Below are 16,892 nucleotides of genomic sequence, written 5' to 3'. Positions count from 1 at the left end.
TGCTGCACAAATTGGAGCAGTGTGGCATTGAAGGCAAATTGCTGCTATGGATAAAGGGGTGGTTGAGGGGGAGAAGACAGCGAGTGGTAATCAATGGACACTGCTCATCGTGGACTAATGTTATTAGTGGAGTCCCTCAGGGTTCAGTATTGGGTCCATTATTGTTTTCTGTATTTATAAATGATATTGATGATGGTATATCAAGCTTAATGTCCAAGTTTGCAGACGATACAAAGGTTGGCAGTGTTGTCAAGGACACTACTGACACTATGCTGCTGCAACAGGATCTGGAAAGGTTGAGTAGATGGGCTGAGAGGTGGCAAATGAAGTTTAACATTGACAAATGTAAAGTACTACATATCAACTCTGGTAGCAACGTATCAACTCTGTGGTACTACACTGACAGTGGTAGAGAATGAAAAGGACCTGGTGGTGGTTGTGCAGGCAGATATGAAATTCTCTGAACAGTGCAGACGGGCTGCAAGAGGAGCTCATGGTGTATTGTCAATGATATGGAATTTTTCTAGCAGGGATAAGGAGGTGATTATTCCCTTGTATAAGGCAATGGTCAGGCCACACCTAGAGTACTGTATACAGGCATGGTGGCCTCATTTCAAGAAGAATGTAGAGCTGCTGGAACGAGTACAGAGAAGGGCAACAAGATTAGTGAATGGAACAAAGGGGTGCTCTTACAAAGAAAGGCTTAAGGTTTGCAAATTACAGTGTCTGGAGACTAGGCACCTGCGAGGTGATCTGATAGAGGTGTATAAAGCCTTGAATGGTTTGAGGAGGCTCAGTGCTGATGGGATTCTCCCTCCTGCACAGAATAATCACCTGAGAGGGCATAAATTCAAATTGAGGAAAGACAGATGTAGGATAGACGTGCGGAAATTTGCCTTTAGCCAGCGGGTGGTTGGTTGGTGGAACAGACTTCCATCCCTTGTTGTGGAAGTTGATAGCCTAAATAAGTTTAAGGCTCAGCTGGACAGGTATTTCGAACAAACAGAGGGGTGAAGTGGAAGTGGTTATTTTTTTTTTATTTATTATTTTTTTAATTTAATTTAATTTAATTTTTTTTTTTTGGCTGATGCTGCATAAGCTTGCTTTCTTGCATCAAATACCTCTACTAATGCTAATGCTAAACCTCTTCCCCTGTAATTCGAATTTGTGGTGGCTCCTAATTGTGGAATTCTTTATAATTGGAATGTGAATTGCCCTTCTTTGGACCCTTTCAAGAAGCACAATGGTTTTTTTTTTAATAAGGTCTCCATACTTAAACACACTATTCCAAGTATGATCTTACAATTACCCATTAGACAAACTCAGTGGAAAAGTTCAGTGAAACATGAGCAGCTGCTCTTGACATCTCAAAGACTTTCAATCGTGTTTGGCATAAAGGTCTTCTAAACAAGGTTCCATCTTATGGATTGCCAACTGTTTTTTGTAATTGGTTATACAGTTTTCTTTCTGACCGCTTACTGAGGGTGATGATTCTGTCTTCTAACTTCTACACTAATCCTGGTGTCCCCCCCAAGGTTCAATTCTTTCCCCCACTCTTTTCTTCTTGTATATTAATGACCTTACATTGACCAGAAATCCTATCCATAGTTTTGCTGATGGTAGCACATTGTATTTCACTTTCCAGTTTGAGAAACCTTGCCCTGCTCCATCAGCTTAAACTTTTCGAATATCCACTACCAATTCCCTAAATGCCGATCTTCAGGTAATTCGACAGTGCGGCAAAGACAACTTAGTTGATTTCAATCCTTCTAAAACTCAGTCCTGTCTTATATCTCGGAAAAAGGATTCTTCTGCTCCTATGCTTATCTTTGGTGACACTCTGATTTCTAGGCAAGATGATATATCTCTTTTGGGGATTAACCTGACTTCTAACCTCTCTTGGCATAAGCACATTACAAATATTGCTTTGCATCTAAAAAAGTTGGTTTTCTCTTTCGCTCTCGGCATTACTTTTCTTCCAAACAGCTGTTCACTCTGTATAAATCACAAATCCATCCAATCATGGAATATTAGCATTATCATTAGTAGCGGCATACGTTGCAAGAAAGCAAGCTTATGCAGCATCAGCCAAAAAAAAACGACATTAGCTCTATGGTGTTGAAGGTGGATCCGTGAATAGCGTCACGCGAAATGAAAATACTGAATAAAATAAAACTGATTTTATTAAGCTTAAATTGTATTTTTTCTTTTCACATGACGTTATTCACGGATCATTTCACATGATGCTATTAACAAAAGGAAACACAACTGCACTGCTTGACAAATGCGAATTAATTGAGCAAAGCATCTTCAGAACAAATTTCTGCACATCTATTCTACAACTGTTTTTCCTCAATTTGAATCTATGCCCCCTCAAGTTCTTAATCTGAGCAAGAGGAAGAATCCCATCAGCATTCATCTTACTCAATCCATTGAAGGCCTTATACACCTCAATCCGATCAACTCGCAGGTGCCTACTCTGCATACACTGCAATTTGCAGAACTTAAGCCTTTCTGTAAGAGCACCCTTTTGTTCTCCTCACCAATCTTGTTGCCCTTCTTTGAACTCGTTCTAGCAAATCTACATCCTTCCTAAAATGATGCTTCCAGACCTGTACACAGTACTCTAGGTGTGGCCTCACCATTGTCTTGTACAATGGGATAATCATTTTCCTGTCCCTGCTAGCAAAATTCCTGTATATCATTGACAAGACTCCATGACCTGCCCCGGGAGCCTGTCTGCACTGCTCAACAAACTTCATATTTGATTGCACAATTAGCACCAGGTCTTTTTCACTTTCCACTTCCCTGAGTATAATACCGCACAGTTGGTATGTTTCTTTTCAGTTATTGTTACCCATATGCAGTACTTTACATTTGTCAATGCTAAACTTCAGTTCCCACTTCTCAGCCCATTTGCCCAACTTATCTAGATCCATTTGGAGTAGCATACTGTCTTTGCTGTCATTAACAACCCTGTCAACCATTGTATCATCTGCAAACTTGGACATTAATCCTGATATACCTTCATCAATATCATTGATGAATACACAAAACAACAATGGGTGCAGCCCCGAACCCTGGGGAACTCCACTAATAACATTTGTCCACGAAGAGCAGTGTCCGTTATTACCACTCTCTGTCGTCTCCCACTCAACCATCCCTTTATCCATTGTAGCAACTTACCCTTAATGCCATACCTCTCCAATTTGTACAGCAGTCTTCCATGTGCAACAGTATCAAAAACTTTCCTGAAATCAAAGTATATGATATCAAACTTATTTTTGACATTCAGTTTCTTTGTGGCCACATCACAGTATCCAATCAAATTGTGAATTGGTGATACATTTGTACACTTCCAATCCATAGAGACCTCTCCTGAGTCCAAGGAAGTTTACCTCTCATAATTATGACTATTGGTTTGCTTAGTTCCTTTGCTGCCTCCTTTAATATCACTGGATAGATCCCGTCCACCCCAGGTGCCTTATTTAGGTTTAACTTCAGCAGTTTCTCCTCCACTTTGCTCTCAATTATTACAAAATCACTTAGCTCCCTGTTAGAGTTTGATAAACTTCTGGCATTCCCCTCATGTGTGAATGTAGATACAAAATACTCATTCAGTTTATTAGCTACCTGAGCATAATCGTCAATAGTTAACCCCATCTATGTTAAGTGGTCCAATCTGATTCATTCCTTTCCTTCTAGAGTTGACCTAAGTAAAGAACTCTTTGTTGTTTTTCTTTGCATCCTTTGCCAAAGATTTCTCGTAATCTGCCTTCACCTGCCTAACCTCCTTTGTGACTTGATTACAGACAAGCTTATATCTACCATAGGCTTCTGTGTCACCTGACAATTTATGTTCATCTCATGCATTTTTCTTCTCTGCCACGAGTCTCATTAGTTCATCTGACATCTATTTGGACCTGAACCTAGAGAAGTATTTCTTAATTGGAAGAAAAACCCTAGTAGCCTCCAAGATTAAGTCCCTGAAGGCTTCCTCTTTAGAATTCAACGTTGGTAACATCATCAGTTGATCCCACCATACAGAATTTAAAAACTGTCTGAGACCCCTGTAGTCACCTTTACGAAAGCAAAAGCTCTTCCCTTTAGCCTTGATGGTAGTTACATCTTTAAGTAATTCCCACATCAGTACAGTGTGATCGGTCACCCAGTGGTTCCTTTATCTGCAAATTCTTAATGCATGAAGAATCACTATTGATAATCAGATCAAGGGTATTACTCCCTCTGGTTGCCTCTCGAACATGTTGCTGTAGAAAACAGTCATCCAATAAATCCACAGAAGCCTTGCTAGTGTGCGATTGACCAACTCACAAGTTCCAGTCAATATCTGGAAAGTTAAAATCTTCCATTATAAGACATTGTGATTTACAGGCCCACTCTATTTCTCTGCACAATTGCTCATTATACTCATCGGATTCATTAGGCCTATAACACACAATGACGCTCATTTTTCCTTTCCCAGTGCTTATGTCACACCAAACAGACTCATAATTGCATTGTCCACCAACATCAATTGGATGCACTTCCTTAGCTTCCTTTTGCTTCTATGGATAAAGGGGTGGTTGAGGGGGAGAAGAAGACAGAGTTGTAATTAATGGACACTGCTCATTGTGGACTAATGTTATTAGTGGAGTCCCTCAGGGTTCAGTATTGGGTCCATTATTGTTTTCTGTATTTATAAATGATATTGACGATGGTATATCAAGCTTAATGTCCAAGTTTGCAGACGATACGAAGGTTGGCAGGTTTGTCAAGGACACTACTGACACTATGCTACTGCAACAGGATCTGGAAAGGTTGAACAGATGGGCTGAGAGGTGGCAAATGAAGTTTAACATTGACAAATGTAAAGTACTACATATGGGAAACAGCAACCCCAGAGCAATGTATCAACTCTGTGGTACTACACTGACAGTGGTAGAGAATGAAAGGGACCTGGGGGGTGGTTGTGCAGGCAGATATGAAGTTTTCTGAGCAGTGCAGACGGGCTGCAAGAGTAGCTCATGGTGTATTGTCAATGATATATAGGGATTTTTCTAGCAGGGATAAGGAGGTGATTATTCCCTTGTATAAGGCAGTGGTCAGACCACACCTAGAGTACTGTATACAGGTCTGGAGGCTTCATTTCAAGAAGGATGTAGAGATGCTGGAACGAGTACAGAGAAGGGCAACAAGATTAGTGAATGGAACAAAGGGGTGCTCTTACGAAGAAAGGCCTAAGTTTTGCAAATTACAGTGTCTGGGGACTAGGCACCACCGAGGTGATCTGATAGAGGTGTATAAAGCCTTGAATGGTTTGAGCATGCTCAGTGCTGATGGGATTCTTCCTCTTGCTCAGAATAATCACCTGAGAGGGCATAAATTCAAATTGAGAGAGAGAGAAAAGACAGATGTAGGATAGACGTGAGGAAATTTGCCTTTAGCCAGCAGGTGGTTGGTTGGTTGGTGGAATAGACTTCCATCCCTTGTCGTGGAAGTTGATAGCCTAAATAAGTTTAAGGCTCAGCTGGACAGGTATTTCGAATGAACAGAGGGGTGAAGTGGAAGTGGTTATTTTTTTATTTATTTATTTATTATTATTTTTTTTTTTTGGCTGATGCTGCATAAGCTTGTTTTCTTGCATCAGATGCCTCTACTAATGCTAATTCTTAGATTTTATGTGTTTCTTAATTAACAGCGTGAAACAGTGCTGTCTGGGTGGTGGTACTCAACTGAGAATAAGTAACAATAGTCTTCTCTATTAGCGAAGAGTTACTTATTCGAAGTAGTGCAATATCATGGCAACTCGTCGTGAAGGCAGAGCACAATATGAGAAACAGCAAATGATGCCCACAACAACTACTTTGTAGTTTATTAAGAGTTATCTATGGTGTATCTAAACACCGATATTATATAGATACCAAACTCTTAAAGTATTATGCCTTGTGCATTTATTTATTTTAAATATTGACATCTACACCTCTTGGCATCTCTCATATTGTGTGATTAACTTCACAACTGGGTCGTCATGTCTGCATTACCAGGGTACCTGCCCACCCACTGATGATCGGCCAATAGCCGTGAAACAGTGCTGTCTGGGTGGTGGTACTCAACTGAGAATAAGTAACAATAGTCTTCTCTATTAGTGAAGAGTTACTTATTCGAAGTAGTGCAATATCATGGCAACTCGTCGTGAAGGCAGAGCACAATATGAGAAACAGCAAATGATGCCCACAACAACTACTTTGTAGTTTATTAAGAGTTATCTATGGTGTATCTAAACACCGATATTATATAGATACCAAACTCTTAAAGTATTATGCCTTGTGCATTTATTTATTTTAAATATTAACTAACAGCATAACCTCTCCTCCCTTCCTGTCCTGTCTATCCTTTCTGTACACATTGTACTCCCCAAATTCGAATTATGCACTGCTTATGTGTGTGTGACACCACGTCTGTGATTTCCCAACACTATCTGCCTTTGATGTCTTAACTAGCACTTCTTGACTAGCTCATCAAATTTATTAACTATACTCGTAGAATTTGTGTACCTGCAAGTATACATACACCTGTTTCTACCCTTAGTTACCCTATCACAGCCCATGTATTTATTTGTTCCTATGACTCCTGAAAATTTCCATTGCCTTGCTTTCCATGCTGCTGTTGATTCTAATAGAAGCAATGCAAGAATCACTTTTTCCTCTGCCTGCGACCACTGTTAACCTTTTATTCTGTGTATCTCCCAAGCTAGCAGTTTTCCGACCCACCTAACACTGCCTTGATAGCATCAGCAAATATTCTTGCACTCTTTCTATTTAAGTGTACCCTATCCCTGTAGAAGCAATCTATCCTGTCAACAAGCACAGAACAAGCTGAAAAAAATTCTACCCCTTGAGCCATGCACACCAGGGCCGAATTGATCAACAAGGCTCTCATCATATACTCCCTCTTATCGCGTCTTTGCAGAATTGCAGACACTTTTACATTCAACCCTAACTTGTGACTTTTTTCTACATTGACCTGTATTTGTTGAGTAAATCTGTAGATCTCTTACTCTTAATGTCTTAGTTCCAACTTGTACAACAATATCACCTTTTGTGCCCTTAAAAGATAATATCTGCTCTCCATCATCAACTTTTGCCCTTTGCAGACATACCCTGTTCCACCTATCCTTCTTGCATAGTATATTCCCCATCTTGCTGACAATAGAGTCACCAACAATAATTAGTTACTGTGAAACCAACGCATTCTTCCTTGGAGATTGCCTCTGTGTTACCTGATGCACAGGAGTGAGCTTTGCCATTAAGCTGGGCAGCTGAGAGCTTGATAGGCCTCTCATATTAATTTCTTCGAGGGCATTTACTTTACACCTCAAGCTCTCATAGACGCCCATCCGGACGCTGAGTTGGCTCCTAATTTCTTGACACTCTAGGCATCTAGCACACACAAAGACATCCTCCATGGCTAAATCATGTCCTATTTTAGAAAGTTCAGTAAACATTTCACATTTTGCACATTTTTTTGAGACTGTGATGCGTAGGAGAATTGTCCCCTTCATTTCTCCCCAGAGTCACAGCACTCTTGCTAGTCTGTGATCTTTGCTTTGCAGCTCTAGACTGGGTCATGATTTCCGTTTAAATACAGTTTAATTAACAATGAAATTTAATAATATTAATAAATATTTTTGATTAATTGATAATACTATACTAAGCATAACAGGTCCTAATACAGTGCTTCACATTATGTTATCTAGTGTTGCGTTTACCTTAAACTATAAGTTCAAGATATATACATTACTCTATTTCTTATCAGTTATAATATGGCGGCTAGTTCAACAATATTGGCGCTAACACCGGGAGTCGTAACTAACAAAAATCATTAGTTAAATTCAAAATGAGAAGCTAACTAACACTAGCAGCCATAAGCAAATTATAATCGCAAACGAAGCACTAACCACCCTCCGAGACTGGGTGGAGGGACATCACCTGACCATTTCGTCAACGAAGACGTAATGGTCAGGTGTATGGAGTATGGACAAAATCCATACTCCTAAAAGGCTTCCTGACCCCAACCAGACCGCCCCAAATTAGAATCAATGATAGAACCGTTAAGCTTGTCACTGAACTTAAATACCTTGGAATTATACTAGACAGAAACAGATTGTTTACCACCCACCTCAACTATATACACACAAAGATTAAAAATTATGTAGCCATGCTTACCAGGGTCACCCACCGAGTCTGGGGACTTAAGAGGCGCACCCTTGTGTTCCCTCCGGCGCCTCCGTAGCCAGGTGGGAAGGAGCAGCAGTGCGTAGCACACGCTTCTTGATTAGACCAGGGTTCGAGCCCGTCACCACCAAATACGGATGATGCGGAAAGGTCAGGGAATGACCACCGCATATCCCGGAGTAATATGGCCTTAGTTGCTAATGCTCCTAAAAAACCAAACAACAACAACAACAACAACCTTGTGTTCCTCTACAAGGCAGCCATCATCCCAACAATTACATATGCCTCTGGCACCTGGTATCACAAGGCCTCAACAGTGGTGAATCGTCGACGATTGGACATACTACACAGACTGATCCTCCTAACCATCACCCGAGCATGCAATACAGTATCGACACATGCACTACAAGTTATCACGGGAATCTTGCCTCTCCACTTGGAAGTAATCTGCACAGTAATGCAGCAGCAACTCAGGTGTGGAAAAGTCACACCTGAAAAGCTGACTCTTTTAACCCACAGTTGGGGCATTGCCCAATATAAAGACTAACGACCAAGCAGCTGTTGCGCTGCACAGACACCAAATGGACATGATCAGACCTTCAACCCTGATGAAAATCCTTCCCAACTGACACACGGACGGGACTCAGTCCCACAAGCGACTCTCACCAAAAGATGAAGAAGAATCTGCATAGTCGTTGTAGGGACCTGACAAGAAAACCTGAACAAATTCCATTAGCCCTGTATGGTAGGCCACTGATGATAGACGACCACTTCACAGCCACAGGTGTTCATGCCCTGTTGGTGATCTGGGTCAGCTCCCTTGTCTGGCCCACTATTCCCCCCCTTCCCCAGTGGGGGAGGGAGATGGCTTCCTGTTTCCTGCAACCCCCACCACCCTTCTCTTCTTTCTGGTGGGGCATGGGCATGCCCCACTGCAATCTGGAGCTACCTTCCCTATCGGCTCCTTATTTCTGACTATATTCCCCCAATCTTCAGTCTCCCTCCACCCACTCTAACTATACACAAGCGAAAATCTCACACAATCCAAATTTAACCATCAAAATAAATTTCGCCCAAAACTCTCAGCTTCTCATTCTAGCGCCTTCACCACCCAAACTAACCTATACCAATTAATGTGTATATGTATATGCATTTTTTAGGTATGTATATGTGTACTCTCTCTCTCTTTTTTTTTTTTTTTAAGGTCCTAGCCACTGAAATCTCAGGAAATTAGGTGGCAGGACCTGCCAGAGTAAATAATTATAATACTGGTGTACCTGGTCTGCCTCCATGGGGTGAAAGTGGGGCAATGTTGGGCCTTAGTAGGGGTCCAGTGGCTAAATGACCAGATGAACAACAGTACACAACACTACACATATACAATATCCATACACTTTTAAATCTCTGGCATATACAGCAAACTGGCACACCCATCACAATGTAAACATCACAAAATACACTTTACTAAAGCTATTTAATATCTTTGTAAAACATGATGTAGTATGTTAATTAATGAGGAATACAGTAAAACTATCAAAAATACATATCCCTTTACAGCAGCCAAAAATCCACCGACTGTTGTCTTCTGCGACCAAAGTGCCCTCTCATATTGTTCCCACATCTGGGGTGGTGCCTCCAAAACCTCTCTCAGGCTTCTAGATTCCCTTCAGAAGAGGGCAGTTAGGTTAATTAATGACTCATCTCTAACATAGTCTCTCCACTCTGTCTCATAGATGTAATGTTTCTGCTGCATGCCTTTTCTACAAGTACCTCAATGAGTGCTGTTCTTCTGAATTGGCTTCTATAATTTCCGCTCTCTTTCAAAACAGTCTGAACACGTGCCACCACCAGCCAACATTCATTTACTGTCCAACTTTAAACTCACAGAACCAACTTTTCATCTTACTTATTTATTCATTCAATTGCCATTTTCTGGAACAATCTTCCTTCATATGTATTTCCTGAAAATTACGGTCTACGGAAGTTCAAGTCTAATGTCAACAAATATCTTCTTTCTCGTCTTCTCAACCTCCAATCCACACACGATACTAAGTACTATAGGTTCTAATACCTCTCGTGTTCAGGGTTTTCATTAAAAAAAAAAAAATAGTGTGATTATGACCTCCATCTGTACAGGCTAATGTTCAATAAATCAGTAGGACACTGTACTTTCCTGGCTATCTGTTTACACTGCTTGCTGAGAGAGTCCCTTTCTTCCCAAGTTTTTGATTTCATTCCCAACTATTGTACAGGCTATTTTAGGGTTGCTATTCCCAATTGTAAGATCTTGCATTTTGCAGCATTAAAACATAGCTGCCACTTTTCTTACCATTCTTGAAGCCTGTTCAAGTCATCCTGAAAGAGCACTGCTTGGACCTGATCATTAACAACTCTTCCAATCTTTACTTGATCTGCAAACTTTGACATCATGCCTTCTATCCCTTTGTCAATATCATTTATAACCCCAGGGGCTCACATCTGGTGAGTATGGGCTTGGCGCACCTAGGGTCCTGAGCTGGATATCATCATCATTCTTCTCTTTCTTGGTGATTCCTTTCTTCTCTTTCTCTCTCTCTCTCTCAAACTCAGAGGCGCCACCATAGCCAGGTGGGAAGGAGCAGCAGTGCGTAGCACACGCTTCTTGATTACACCGGGGTTAGAGCCTGTCACCACCAAATATGGAGGATGTGGAAAGGTCAGGCATATTCCCGGAGCAATATGGCCTTAGTTGCTAATGCTCCTAAAAAAAAAACAAAAACCAAAAAAACCAGAACTCTAACTCAGAAATTTTTTTTGGCCAGTGCAGCATAAGCCTCAGGCTTCCTTGCACCTTATGGCTAATACTACTAATAATAAAAATCAGAAATAACTGTGGTCCAAGAAACAAGTGTAAGTTGTGTCCTTGAGGGACACAACTTCTGACATTACTCCAATCTGAAGAATGCCCTTTATCACAACACTCTGTCAGACATTCTGCCTTGCTGCTATCCTATGATCTTCTTAGAATATTGCCAGTAATCCCAACATATCCTAGCTTATATAGTAACCTTTCATGTGGGACTGAGTCAAATGCTTTGCTAAAATCCAAATAAACTGTGTCGAAATTGTTCCCTACATCTAGCTCATGAGTAATTGTGTCAAAATAGCTTTCCAGGTTACTCAAACATGGTTTCCCTTTATCATAACCATGTTATGTTTTCAGAATGCTATTTTTATCTAAATTTCTTGGATTACACTCTTAATCATTGCCTCAAATATTTTCTTCTACCACTAAAGTCAAAGTATTCGATCTATAGATACTAATTTCACTCTTAGAATTGCTTTTATGCATTGGCAATACATTTGATGCCTTCATAACTAGCCTCTGGCTACTTTCCTTAAAATTATTGGTTATGTGCCATAAACTCCAGGAGCCTTACCTGCCATCAGACTAAAGTTTTTCTAGTAAATAATCTGAAACTTTATCACTAATTTCATGCTTTTCAGCTTCACTTGACAGCCTCTCTTCAACACTAAGTTGAGGACAGGCTGTGCAATAATTTTCTCAGTAATGAACAATGTGAAGTACTTATTCATTTCAGCACTTAGGAAAGTCTTACTTAACCCAGCAACATGAGCTACGTTATCTAAGACTTTCCTATACCCATTGTATAAGAGTTTAATCTGATTCATTTTCTTCTTCTTTGTGTTCACAAACATTAAAAACCCCTCATACCCATTCTTTGCTCTCGCAGCCAGTTTTTTCTTTTACTCTGCCTTGTCCTCTAACTTTTTTCTGTGGCACTATTACAGATCAACTTGCAGCTGTTATAGGTGTCAGTACTTTTCATCACTTTGGGATGAAAAGTACCCATTTTGTAACTTATCCATCCCATCTTTTTTTTGCTATATTATATTGGCCACCTCCTATTCATCCCACCTAGCATCTTCCTCATGCTATATTTTCTTAATGGTATATATATATTCATGGCTTGTGATTATTGCTTTAAAGGTATTCCATAATTCTAATATATTTGCCCTTGCTCTGCAGTTCACAAAATTCATAGATGCCGTGTATTGTCTTAAACCGACTAGTCCCCTTTTCTGAAATTGAAACCCATGCCTTTACCTTTAACTTTTTAACTTTCTTCATCTTTCAGCTAAGAGCCAATGGCTCCTGTATTGTAAGCCTGTGATGTCATCTGATCCATGAATATTGATGAGGTGCAGAATATTCCTACCCCCAGTATTTTCTCTTACATGCTGGTATAAATAATAATCATCTAGTTTATTTAAAAATTTTGTTCCCTGTGCAAGTATCCTTCCCAATTATTCTAATCAATTAGGTGCAAATTGAAATCATCCATAATAAGAAATTCATACTTGCTTGGCCACAGGGGTGGCTCGTTGGTAGTCACTGCAGAACTGCAGCAACCCCAGCTTTTTAAATCTAAATATACAGTCAATGGAGTTATATGAAATTTTGTGAAGAACAGTGCAACGCAATGAATATTTTTATTAACAGGTCATGCCTATAGTATATTCATCCTCTATTTCCAATAATCATTTCAATAAAACACTAAATTATTTTCAACTTTGAAGTTCAACCGTAGGCAGAACTGTGCACTACACAGCTCCACATTTTGGTCCCAGTGGTTCAGTCAGTGCCTAGTTGACAGGTTGCTAATATGCATTTTTTAGAGGTGACAAAACGAGGCAAAGGAACTGTGGAGCGAGCAGTGCCAATTTGAACAGTACACCAAACTTGAATGGAAAAAGTTATTAATCTATTTTCAACAAATAAAAACAGAAGAATGGATTTTATTTTTAAATAAAATGTCAAGATTACCCAAGTCTGTTAATGGTAAGTGTCCAGTTAATGTTTTGTATTTTTAATGCTTATTATTATTACTATCTATGTCTACATGTCTTATAACCAAGGCAATTTAATGCAACTTTAAGAACAGCCCCCCCCCATAATGGGGGGTGCTGTTTTTAAGTTATACATTAAATTGTACATTAAGTTGTATGGGCCCCCCGTACATCAGAGTCAGAGTTAGTTCTTAAAGTTGTACGGGGGAACCCCCCCCGTACATCAGAGTCACGAGCTGCCACTGCTTGGCCATTCTATCTCCTTGTAGAGACTCATCATACTCTTCACATTCTTCTATTCTGCAGTTTACTCCCACTGTCACTATACCTTTATGTACAACTAACTCACGCCATACAGATTCCATGCTGGCAGGCATAACTTCTAGCTCACCAAAAGCTCCTTTTGCACTCAGGCCAGTTTTAATAAGAAGCATGACCCCACCACCCCTTTTCTATCTTCCCTGTCATTTCCTGAATACATCGTACATACTATAGAGGAACTCATTCTCAATTTCCAGGTGGCACCACATTTCTGTTAACTATTATGTCATCATTAGTTGTTCTAACCAGGAGTTTGAATTTACTCATTCTGTTGACATCACTCTTGACATTACTGTAGAACAGCTAAAACTAAATATTCTCCTTACCCTGGCATACCCCTTGAATTATATAGGCTTGTTTCCCTAGCTTTGTCTTCCCTCTCACTTGAAATGTTGAAGATATCAGAACAGCTTGCCAATCGATTGTAGCAGCAACAGGAATTCTTGTGTGTGCATATCATATCATCAGATACATGTGTATCTGTATTATATGCCCCCCCCCCAGCTAACAGTTTTCCTGAACCCTTAAATATCCTCCGTGACACTGGCAAAAATTCTTGCTCCACCTTTGTTCAAATGAATACCATCTCTACAAAAAAGATGCCTTCTCCCTACTAGTGTAGACCACACTGATATAAAATTTCTCCTCAAAAGCCATGCAGAGTCTCTTAATTCATTAGTTAATCCACAAGGCTTTCATCATATAATAATTATTATTATTATTAGCCATATGGTGCAAGAAGCCTGAGGCTTATGTTGCACAAAGCAAAAAAAAAAAAAAATTTCTGAATTACCCAGAGAGAAAGAGAAAGAAAAGTAGAAGGGAATCACCAATAAAGAGAAGAATGATGATATCCATCTCAGGACCCTGGGTGTGCCAAGCCATACTCACCAGATGTGAGCCCCCGGGATTGATCCCTCCTGTTGCATCTGGGCAGAATTGCAGATGTATACACATTGACGTGATTTGCAGCATTTTTTTAGCATGATCCTGTATTTATCAAGAAAATCATGAGGTTATGTTTAATATCATTAGTCTGCAGATTAATAATGATGTTCTCTTAACCCCTCCCCCTCAAAATCTGATGATCTGCTGGAAACATCATCAGTTGTTGCTCCCGGCATTTTACACCTTGGTTCTTTTAGCCCATCTATCTTTATTGCAAAAAATGTTATCTATTACCCAAGTAGTGTCCCCCAGTCAAACTGGGGGACACTACTTGGGTAATAGATAACATTTTTAGCAATTTTCTTAAGTTTTGATATTAAATTGCTAATCAACTTTGGAAAAGTAAAAGTAGAAAAATTTTACTTTTCCAAAGTTGATTAGCAACTTAAAACTTAGAACAGAACTTAAAAAAAAAGATTAAAAGATTAGAACTTAAAAAAAAAGAATTCATTGTTCTTTTTGTTCTTAAAAGAATTTTTTTTTTTTTTTTTGAAATTTGGTGGGACATGCCACTTTTCTCCTTTTACTAATGTTTTATTTACAACTGTGCTAAATTAAAATATCTTGTGATAGACTATTCTGTATCATTTTAAAGTTTTTTGGTGAACTAAAATTAGAATGCTTTTTTTAAGGTGCATGTTAAACTCTAATGAATATGGTAATCATTCTATTATAGTATATTCTTAAGCCACTTTTGTTAGTTAGTTATTATTTATTTTTTTATTATTATAGAGTATCTTAAATTTTATGGGTGAAGAAAAGTTACAGAAGTTCATTAATTTTTGTCTTCATTACATGTCCAAAATCTCCCTTCCATCCAAGAGGTAAAGTGTGTTTTTTTTTTAATTGAAAAGGATTATATAGAATAAGGAAATTTTTCCATTTTAGATATAAAATTTCTTAGATTTTAAAACTTGTATTCCTACCATGTGAATATGTTTAAAGTGGATACGTAGGTGCTGCAATTTATATTTTTGTTATTATTGTTTACAGTATCTAGATAGTTGATGTAGCTTAGCTTAATTTTACTATATAGCTTAGCGTAGCACTCACCTCTTAGTAATCCGCTTAGTTTATTGAAAGATTCACCACGCACATAGTAATTATGAAATTTTTAACAATTTAAAGAAATTATAAATTTAAAAATTACTAAATTATGAGCTTTAAAGATTTGCCTAAGAAAGGAAACCGTCCATTCTATGGTTGTCTAATTAGAAATTATGTATTAAAATAAATTAAAGTGAGATAAACAGCTAATAGCCGCGCACGAGCGACTTTCGAAATCGTCTTCAGTTAGTCCACTATAGAAAACTGAAGACGATTTTGAAAGTTGCTCATGCACGGCTATTAGCTGTTTAACTCACTTTAATTTATTTTAATACGTAATTTCTAATTAGACAACCATAGAATGGAAGGTGCACTTTCCTTTCTTAGGCAAATCTTTAAAGCTCATAATTTAGTAATTTTTAAATTTAAAGTTTCTTTAAATTGTTAAAAATTTCATAACTACATGTACGTGGTGAACCTTTGAACAAACTAAGCGGATTACTAAGCAGTGAGTGCTGAAATTTAAGCTAAGCTATATCTACGATCTAGTCATTACATCACCACACATAAGGATTCCTTAATATATCATCAGTGTTTACAGTATCTTAAATTCTTCCATATTATAGAATGATTATATAGAATGGTTATTGTATATAGACAGATGCCTGGTATAGATGCATGCACATGCATCTATACCAGGGGTGGCCAACTTAATTTGTGATGCAATCTACTTTTTTCCTTCAAAATGTGCCGTGATCTACCATCTCAAAATTTCATTGCACATATTGAAAAATGTTGTTTATAAATTTTAAAATTCAATACAGTTCAGAATTCTTATTTTAAATTCATACGTATTTAAAATTTTAGTTTATGTGAAGTTTGTATCTTCATGTCATCTGCAGGAATTTACAAGGAATTTAAAAGTTCACTGGAATTTTTTACATATGGGTACTTTTCCCTGCAAACATATTTCCAAAACTCTTTTTCTGATGATCTGGCTTTTAGGAAGATATGGTTTTGCAATGTAATACTTTCATTTTCAAGTAATATTTTCTCCATGTGAAAATTTGCAGCGATTTTTTTCTGCAATTTGTTTCGTATCTAAGTCGATGTTAAATGGATAAGAAATATATTGAACAATATCTTCAATTGTTTTAAAATCACTGAATCTGGTTTTAAAACAGTCCACAACATTCTGAATTTCAGAAACATATTTCTCACTGTTAAATTCAAAAACAGGATATTTTTGCAAATGATCTTGCCTATTTGCAAAATGGTCGAATTTTTTTTCTTTGAGATCCTTAGTCATTGCCAAAAATTGATATTTATATGCAGAAGTACTACTAATCATGTCACTCACATTTTTATTTTTTCCTTGTAATTCCAAATTCAGATCACTTAATTTACTGGTAAAATCTGCCAAAAAAAGTTAGATCACACAACCACTCCATATCGTAGCTGCTGATAATCATCTCCTCTTTGATCAACAAA

General features: G+C 38.4%; 1 protein-coding gene across 3 annotated transcripts in view; it reads left to right on the top strand.

Annotated features, from left to right (window-relative positions):
• Pmm2 (phosphomannomutase) overlaps positions 1 to 16,892 on the top strand; it is a 117,185-nt gene that overhangs the window by 50,862 nt on the left and 49,431 nt on the right. For all 3 annotated transcript variants that reach the window (XM_090377018.1, XM_090377017.1, XM_090377019.1), the window contains exon 4: positions 15,087 to 15,178. In XM_090377018.1, coding sequence (XP_090233144.1) covers positions 15,087 to 15,178 — 92 coding nt within the window. The remainder of the gene's footprint in view (positions 1 to 15,086; positions 15,179 to 16,892) is intronic.

The sequence above is a fragment of the Mastigoproctus giganteus genome, chromosome 7 (genome assembly GCF_048544385.1).
Source record: "Mastigoproctus giganteus isolate SK-2022 chromosome 7, ASM4854438v1, whole genome shotgun sequence".
Classification (NCBI taxonomy): Eukaryota; Metazoa; Arthropoda; class Arachnida; order Uropygi; family Thelyphonidae; genus Mastigoproctus; species Mastigoproctus giganteus.
Note: the sequence above shows the minus strand (reverse complement) of the source record. Positions and strands in the feature narration are given on the sequence as shown.